This window comes from Sinocyclocheilus anshuiensis, unplaced genomic scaffold (assembly GCF_001515605.1).
Source record: "Sinocyclocheilus anshuiensis isolate Anshui unplaced genomic scaffold, SAMN03320099.WGS_v1.1 scaffold292, whole genome shotgun sequence".
Classification (NCBI taxonomy): Eukaryota; Metazoa; Chordata; class Actinopteri; order Cypriniformes; family Cyprinidae; genus Sinocyclocheilus; species Sinocyclocheilus anshuiensis.
In genome coordinates this window covers 135,366-144,792 of record NW_015555757.1, presented here as the reverse complement: position 1 = coordinate 144,792, position 9,427 = coordinate 135,366, and the positions used below count along the sequence as shown (strand labels likewise).

Sequence of the window (9,427 nt, the reverse complement as noted above, 5' to 3'; positions counted from 1 at the left end):
AAATACACCACAATAATAATAATAATAATAATAATAATTATTATTATTATTATATGCTGAATTGGCAAATTACGTAAATGGTGAAGTTTATGTAGACTTGATTTAACATCACCAGGTGGCGCCCAATATCAAAAAGTTAGCTGTCTCCAAGAGAAGGGGGCGTGTGACAGAACAGAGAGCGAAAAAGAGACGGAGAGAGAGAAAAATCACAACTCAGCCAGTCGAGCAATTTGAGAGGCTGCTGTCACGCAACCTGCGCACAGAAGCGACCAGCCGTGCGCCTTCCTAATGAGCGCGGACAGCGGCCACGGGTTCAGCACCGCACTGAGCTGGACAGGATGCTAACGGACAGATGGTCCGTAGAGATGGGTCATAGAGACAGAGAGTCCACCCCTACAGCAAGTGCATAAGGGGGAGAATTATTAGCCGGTACTCTAGGGCTGCATCCCTATCTTCAGAGGGGACAGCATGGGCAGAACTGTTATCGTAAAAATGATAGTGTCAAAAATTCGATCCTAACAAGAGGGAATTTGCAGGAAAGCGCGAACGAAGGATTTTACTGGCTTGCCGGTGATTTGATTCATAGCCTAGCACTTCGATAAGTTGCTCGGGAGAATGGAAAAGCCCACCCAGCCTCAGCTGCAGTCGAGCAAATCCAAGAACGCAGAAGGTCCCTCAGAGGACCTTTCCAAACTTACGGATGAGGAGCTTCTGAAATGGAGCAAGGAGGAACTGGTACGCCGGCTCCGCAGAGCCGAAGCTGAGAAGATGAGTGTCATAGTGGACCACAGCAATCTCATCAGAGAGGTGAACCGCAGGCTTCAGCAGCATCTCAACGAAATACGGGGTCTGAAGGTAAGGCGAGCCTGTGTTCAGGTGACAGGGTGTGGGCGAAATGGAATAGCGATTGATTGCATTAACCCTTCTACACTTAGGTTACTTTTGATTATGATTATAAATACCACATCGCTTTTGGTACGAAACAAACAAAAGCTAATTTTAATTTTGTTTTTTTTTAAATGTTTGTATAAAATAATTTTTTTAAAGCGTCCTGTGGCCTTCATGTTTTTCAGCTTTAAATAGTTTTTCTTTTCTTCTAACATTTTCTAATATATAGCTCCTTGCACAGTTCTCTATGACCAGGTATAATCAGTGGTGTAGTGGTGCCTGGAGAAGTGGGTATACTCTTAATTTATGCCCCCATTTTTTTAAGCGGCCCAGCAAAGGATGAACGGCCTGTGTTATAAACAGTGACGTAAGACTAGTCTTGCATATTTAGTTCACCCCAAAATGGGCCAGTAGTATTTGCACATTTTCACTTACTGTAACTTCTGCTACTTGACTTCACGGAGTAAGGATCATTATTAAATTAATATTAGCCACAAAAGAAGTGCAGATTTTGCAATAAATAATTCAAATGTAAAAATTACAGACTACCACAATTAACATTTTGTCAGAACCTCTAGTAGACAAGCTATTTTGTTTAGTTATCTGTAGGAGGATCATGATCTCTATTTAATACCAAAAAAAATATTTACAATTTATCTATATACTACATAGTGCAAAAAAATAAATACAATAAAATAAAATTGTTTAGAGCAGTTTTAATACAATTAAGCACTAGTCAAGCTGCAGGACCACAAAAAGACGCCAAAAGAACACTAAACCTACTGCCTTGACCGCCACCGGGAATTCTCCCGGTGCTCACGATGGCCAGTCCGGGCCTGACTCTAAGCAATCTCTAATGAAATCGGTCGGGTTTTCTCTGTAGCTGTTTTGAACTTAGGCTACTGTTTGAAGGCATTCGTTTACTGGATCTTTGAACTGAAAAGTTTACCGGCTTAAAAAAAATCTGATTGCAAAAACTTGCTTCTTTTCATTTTTAAGGTATTGTTTTCGTTATAATGTACAGATTAAAATTAGGAGTCAATTATTAAATATTATTTTATTTTTCTGCGCGCCTCCCTGACATGCACTCACGCCCCAGACCGACTCCGCTTGCATTCACGTGATTTGTCGAGATGAGAGGCGGGCGTGGGCGCAATCATCAATCAAATTTAAAGAGACGCTGGCGCATCCTCCTGACCGCATCACTGTCTTTACTGGGCATGTTTAGGTAATATTTAATGCATTTATTGACATGCGATTTGATTAGCTAGTCATGGTGGACTGTCATGATTTTGTCTAATGCGGGACACTACTGAATGATGCGCATCAGAGGGGATTTAGAAGTGGGTATACGCAAAGCCGACTGATAAAGAAGTGGGTATACGCCGTATACCTGCGTATACCCTCCACTACACCACTGGGTATAATGGGGCTAAAGGTCCCCCGGGGTGCCTCTTAAATGTCATTTTGCCATAGAACAGTACATGGCAACACCTGTCTTATGCAAAATAAATAAATAAATAAGTAAAAAATAAAATACAAATAAAATTTTATTGCCAGATGTGTAAAGTGGCAAGTCCAGTTACAATAGTGATTTATTATCTCTCTCTCTCTCTCTCTCTATATACATATAATACTGTATATTCTATGTTATTGTTAGTATTAATACAAACATATATATTTCTTTTTTCATACATTTTGCCAACAAATATTGACAAACTTTAGAATATTCTACTAGAATACCTTAGTGTGTTGTGTGTGTTCTCCATACTCTATCCTTCTACGTTGTGCAGCTTTGACGCCAGCATTTGATTAACTTTACTTTCATCAGTCAAACTGGCTTTGCTTAGACATCAATGTTGAGTCATAGATTTTATTGTTCCAGGAGGTGAATCAGAAACTGCAAGAGGACAACCAGGAGCTGAGGGACCTCTGCTGCTTTCTGGATGACGACCGACAGAAAGGAAAAAAGGTGTCGAGGGAGTGGCAGCGCCTGGGCCGCTACAGTGCAGGAATCATGCGTAAGGAGGTGACGCTTTACCTGCAGAAGCTGAAAGAGCTGGAGCAGAGGCAGGAGGAAGTGGTGAGGGAGAACCTTGAACTGAGAGAGCTGTGCTTCATGCTGGATGAGGAGAAGGGCTCTGGAGGTACTGGCGGGTCAGCGGGTACCGGGGGACCAGCCGGTTGCAGGAATTCAATCGATAGCCAGAGTAGCCTGTCTCACGCTAGCGGCCCTGGGCCTGGCCTACTAAGAGATGTGGGTGACGGGAGCAGTACCTCCAGCGCGGGCAGCACTGACAGCCCTGACCATCTCACACATAAGCAGCAGCTGTTGGGTGGCCCGGTTGGAGGCAGTCCTGATCACCTACATAAGCCAGGCTCAGGGGAGGAGGCAATGGGTCCTGAGCAAGCAAGCCGCAGACATAGTACCAGCCAGGAGTATGCAGCGCATACCTTTCCCCAAGTGTGCCGGTCTCGCTGTGGGTCCTTCTCCAGTCCGGATCATAAGGACCTACGGGGTCTCAGTCCAGAGAAACTTGGCAAGAGAGGCAGCCCAGAACAGTTCTCGAAACACTTGCTGGTGTCCTCTCAGCCACCTGGCAGCCCGGACCTTTTGCAGAAGCACAGGGGTAGCATGGGTAATGTGTGTGGGAGTCCAGAGCCCAAACAGATTCTATCAGGGACACCGGAGCACCTACAGAAGGGCCGTGTCATATCTGGGAGCCCTGAGTTGTTGAGGCATCAGCATGGCAAGTTTGGCAGCCCCGGCCGAGAGGTGGCACAGAAGAGGCCGGGTGTAGAGGAGATGTCCCCTCATCACCGGAGCATCTATAGCGGTATGAATGGTGGGCCCAACTGGAGCCTGCTGTAGCACCCACAATGAGATATACCGAATCCCATTTGAGTACACCATACGCAAAGGGGATGGTCATCCTTCATCCTGGAGCCAGCAAAGCCCCAATTCCCAGCCAGGCACTAAACCATCCCACTCATGATCTGCATTTAGTCTAGTTTTGCTTTGCTCAGTTCATGAGAGGCAATGGCCAGATAGAGCAGGAGCTTTAGTGTCTGGCTTGAGCAGAACATCTCATCTCTGGTAAAGGTCGGTGGTGTCCAGTCTTGGTCCTCTCGGGCCATGATTTTAGCAGGCTTTTGCTGCCTCCTGTAAGTCAGCCTCTGTACCTGTGCCTCCGAAGCCATTTTTTATGCTCTGGAACCCAGCTGAGGGAACACTATAATCAATCATTGAAAGACCAAAATGCTCAGAGGCCCAACAAAAGCCAGAAGACAGTGCTGCCCAGGAGGACCAGGAGTGGACACCATTGTATTTGCCATATGCACGCAGGTGAGTGGAGTGGCAAAGTATGAGTCAGCAGCACTTGAGAAGGAGCAGTGTTGAGAAAAGGCCCATTACTTCTGTTTATCTACCACCCTTTTTTTATGTTCCCATGAGTCACTCTATCTAAACTTCCAAACAAAGAATTTGCTTGTCAAACTTTGCTATTTTTTAAATAAATTGTTTTGTTTAAATAAATTATATTATTCTTTGAATTTTAGTTAGTTTTAAGTCTACTTGCAATTCAAATTCAAATTGCAATTCTGCATCCTGGTTGCTATCTCAGTTCAAATTCAGGATTTGAATTGGAATTTTAAAGGCATTCTCCATTTGGTTGTGAATGGTGCCCACCCTGGTGCATAAGCTGGATGTTGCAACCCACAAATGCTCATGAATTACACACACACAGATATATACTGTACATATGCACACAACACCCAGAATAGGTTACTCCTACAGTAAGCATCATTGACACATACTCTCAGCGTAAGGCTCATAAACTCCTCAGCAGTGGTAAAAAACATTCTTACACACACACACACACACACACACACACACACACAAGGTGCTGGTACTGATCTCAGCTGGGTCTTGTCATGCTTGTTCATTTTTGTAGCATCAACTTGGTGATCTTGCTGGTAGTTTCTGTGGGATTATTTCTGAGTTCAAACTGATGGCCTTGGTGCTGCTAACTTCATGCTCTACTGTTTGAGCTACCTAACTATTTATTGCATCCTGTCAGAATTACACTTTACTAGATTACTGAGATACTTACAAAGAAAAAAATGGTGTGAATTCTCTTGGTGTGAATTATAAATTTAAATGAAGTTGCTTTGAATAGATACTTAATAGCTTTGTGAACAGATGCTGACGTATCAAAAAAGCTGCAGTGAACATTATTGGAGGACAAACCAGGTGAATGTGTGCAGAACAAAAGGGAGGAATATCAGACTCTCCTCCTGATGTGTAGCATTCTCTCCAACTATATTCTGCTAATGATTTCTTGGAGGAGAAAAGTGCTGAGTTGTGTGGCTTGCCAAGGCCGTGGGATTCTTCCTGAAGCTGTGTGCTGTTTACCTTGCGCTGCATTTAATAGGAAAATAACAGCTGCTAATTAACACCTGAGTTCACTGACCTAAATGGATGCTCTGAATATCTCAAACAGAAATAGTGCTGCTATTCTGATGAAGTTGATATTGTACAAAAACATGATGATGAAATGGTAGAGTGGTTGAAGTATCCTTCCTGGCAGAGGGATGGTTGATTTAGAAGCTACTTTTATCTTATGTCCTGTGGTTTGTTTTTTCTTTGAGTGCACAAAGGCCTTGTATGCAAGCTTGGTACCAGACAGCCTGTACTGAAATCAATCCTGCTGCTTATTTATGCCTTATGACACCACAAGCTAACAAAGAGAGAATAAGCTATTGTATTCTCTCTCTTTCCCTTCTTTCAGTCATTTGCTTTACTTGAGATACACATTTGTGTTCTTTCATTATTTCCTCAGACTAAAATTGTCTTTTCCTAAATAGTGCAGATCCAATTAAATTTTTCCACTGATGCTCTGGGTTGGTTCATATCTCCTCACTTTTCAATCTGTTTACTGCTCCAGATCCCTCAGACCTGGCATTTCAGTAGAGACTAACAATCCCCAGTGTGTCTAATTAGTCAGAAATACACATTTGAAAAAATAATTTTTTGGTTAATCAGAAAAAAATAATAATAATTTACACTCTTCATCGAACCACATGCTCACATTCTGAGCAGGGAATTACAGTTTATCCCTGTTGGCCGTGGCCAGCCAGCCTGGATTATCCCTTAAGAAGGTTTTGACAGTCGGATTTCTCTTTTTCTCCTCCCTTCCTGGGGTGTGTCCTGCAGTCCACAGTAACTCTGATGTTTTTGGTCTTGAGCGAACCAGCTTCTCTATAGTTGACATGAGTTGGCCCATTTCTATATGTTCAGAAAGGTTCTGGAGTATGCCACATGCTGGCAGATTCATATGAACAATGAATTAAAAAACAAATCTAATTCAGAAGAAGTTTGTGAATGTTTAAAAAGCATATTTTTAAGCTACATACAACTTGCTTTGTCATTCTGTCAAGAGTTGTGATAAAAGCAGAAATGAAGGAATGTTATTTCCCTTGGGTCACTTTCTAATGATTTTTTGATTGCTAGACATAATAAACGTATATCAGTAAAAGAACAGCTGCAAGCAGTCTGATTTAAGAGTTTAAAGAGAAACTTTAAGTTTACCCAAAAATGAAAAGTTCTCTCATCATTTACTCACCCTTGTCTCATTCCAAACCTCTATTTAGTCTATCTACAGGTGCATCTCAATAAATTAGAATGTCGTGGAAAAGTTCAGGTGTTTTGAGTTGATTAGCTGATTGGCATGTCACCATATTCTAATTTGTTGAGATAGTGAATTGGTGGGTTTTTGTTAAATGTGAGCCAAAATCATCACAATTAAAAGAACCAAAGACTTAAACTACTTCAGTCTGTGTGCATTGAATTTATTTAATACACGAGTTTCACAATTTGAGTTGAATTACTGAAATAAATGAACTTTTCCACGACATTCTAATTTATTGAGATGCACCTGTATATAGACTTTCATTGAATGTAGAGAAAAAAATGGTTTTCCACTGAAGAAAGGCATGCATGCAGGTTTAAACTGACATGAATAAATGATTACACAATTTTCGTTTTTGGGTAAAAAAATACTTAGTTTGTTTTCTGAGCACTGAAGTGCATTCCAAAACGTCCCGACCCACAGAAGACCTTCCGTTTGACCTTGACCGACCTCTCCCTAAAAATAGCTCTTCAGCCTATAGGTGTTAGGGCTGTCAAAATGACTGAAAAACTAAATTCGAATTTACTACTTAAATATTATCAAAATTCGAATTATATTCGAATTTAAAAGGCATACTTTCAGTTAGCGGGAAACAAAGCTTTTGGCTTCTCTCCTGAGGCCACAAGAGGGCGCATCGAGCAAAATATTATGCACGTTTCTTCAAAGCGTAATAAAATAACACGACTAACTTTGAAAAAAAATTGCATTCGAATGTGGATTTTTTTTTTTAATTCGACGAATATTCGAAATTCAAATTTTTTTTGACAGCCCTAATAGGTGTCCTGTAAATCTACTTTAAATGGGGTCTCCACCTAAGTGTTCCTAAGGGCCCAATTTTGAGAAATCATACCGTCCATCAATCAGACCATCCGTCAATGCATTGTGTAAATAATAAATAATGCTATAGCTCAGCTGCATTTGCATTGGTAATGTGACACAGAACAAGCACTGCTGGCTGTTCACGCTTCATGCTTTGTGGGCTTTCGTCGTAGTTCCAGGCTGATGTGGCGGTACAAGGCTTTGGCCCTTTGCAGTAATTTAATTTGCAATCTGCGGGATACATTTCTAATTGCTTGCCTTGACATTTAAGTGGAATTAAATTTCTTTTCCTTTCATTTCAATAGATAAAGGCCCCGGCGATCGCGGCTGGCATCAGGCAGCTGTTTTTTTGCTCTCTTGCTGGTGAGCCAGGGGTTGTGTAACAGTTAGGAAACAGTTCTCAGAAGCCTGGTTCTAAATTAAATCTACTCAGCTCTTTGTGACATGGCCAATGACCGATCTTGAATGTTCAGCCATAATTAATGACTGTCTGCTTGTTTTATGGTTTAACGAAAAATTCTAATCCTGCTAAGCTGTGTCCTAAACAGACAGCAATTTAGTCTCCCTGTGATCGCCGTGTGTGGTTGCTAATTCCATTATCTATTCGTTGTCATGCTGACTTCGGCATACAGTAATTCCGATGTGCTGCGTGTGGTGTAGAAAACGAAGCTGATGAGATGGGTTCTGGGGTAAATAGGTGAACGCACTCGTAGAAGGGGAAAGTTACAATGTTTATTGATCTCTCATTAGCGCACAAGTGAGCAATTGATTGAGGCTTTCTGCTGCTGCAACAAAGAGAAACGTTGAATTTAAGATATGTGGAATAGATTGTGCAAAGGAATTTAGTATGAGATAAATGCAGCATTGACTGCTGCATCATTTTAGTTAAATTAATTAGTTAAAAATTTGTTAAATTTTAGTTTCAATAACTGCTTATCAATGGGTACACAGTGAAAAAGGTTTAAAAATGATATCAATATACTTGAGTCACTGAAATTTCTGCATTTATCCCAAGATTTGAACAAACACTGAACTCTCACTAAATATTACTAAACAGCAATCATCTTGATATACAGTACAGTAATTACCAATCACAGTATAGGTCAGTCTATGTCAAATCAGGATACATATAGCCATACTTCCATGTTAAGTCAACATCCCTCAAAATAAGCAGGACAAAAATGTTAAAATCTCACATTTTGACTTACAAAATTGACAAAAAAGCTTGTTTTAAAATAAAATGTATTTGTATCCTTTGTCTTTTTACCCAATGTTACCCACATATAGAGGTTTTTCAATTTTTTCCCGAAATTAACGGGTCAATTTTGAAAATATTTTTAGCCTAAGGAGAAGTCTCAGTCTCTGAACCATTTGGAATAAAATTTTTCAACTAATTTTAAAAGTGACCAAGTGTATGCATCTACCAATTTAGTAGAGCATGATGCTAACTAGGGATGCACCGATACCACTTTTTCCAGTACTCGCCCGATACAGATACTTTTATTTTTGGTACTTGCCGATATCGAGTACCGATACCGATATTTTTATTGCATTTGTAAATTTTTTCAATATTGAGTACAGAAACAAAAAGAGTATGTATAATGTTAGTTTGTTAACTTAATTGATCAAATAGATACAGTCAAACCAAAATTTATTCAGACACCTTCAACTTTTCTCACATCATCACAGTTTATTCGCTATAGTTTAGAAAATGGTAATAAAATATGACAAGAACTCAGAGTTAAACTGTGTCAGAACAAATTCAGCTTGATAATGCTAGATAACTTTGATAGAAAGGTATGTAATGGATTACAATCAACCAAAAATTATTCAGACAGCTGTTAGTATGACAATATTTACACAACTATCAATACTTTGTCGGGTGACCCTTAGCCTTAATGTCAGCATATAGTCTCCTGGGCATGCTGCCATCCAGGTTCATGCAAACCTGAACTTAATTTTTTTTCCCAGACTCGGTCTGAATAATTTTTGGTCCCAAATTTGTATCAGTTTTACTGGTAGTCCACTGT

General features: G+C 40.4%; 1 protein-coding gene across 2 annotated transcripts in view; it reads left to right on the top strand.

The window, feature by feature from the left end:
- The first annotated feature begins 385 nt into the window (after positions 1 to 385).
- Positions 386 to 9,427, top strand: part of LOC107673962 (coiled-coil domain-containing protein 85A-like) — a 27,016-nt gene continuing 17,974 nt past the window's right edge. The window contains exons 1-2 of one of the 2 annotated variants that reach the window (XR_001632455.1): positions 386 to 855; positions 2,774 to 4,234. Coding sequence is in view for 1 of the 2 variants with exons in the window: in XM_016467815.1 (XP_016323301.1) it covers positions 616 to 855; positions 2,774 to 3,725 (1,192 nt within the window). In the remaining variant the exon portion in view is untranslated. The remainder of the gene's footprint in view (positions 856 to 2,773; positions 4,235 to 9,427) is intronic. The other variant, XM_016467815.1, reaches the window with a different exon arrangement.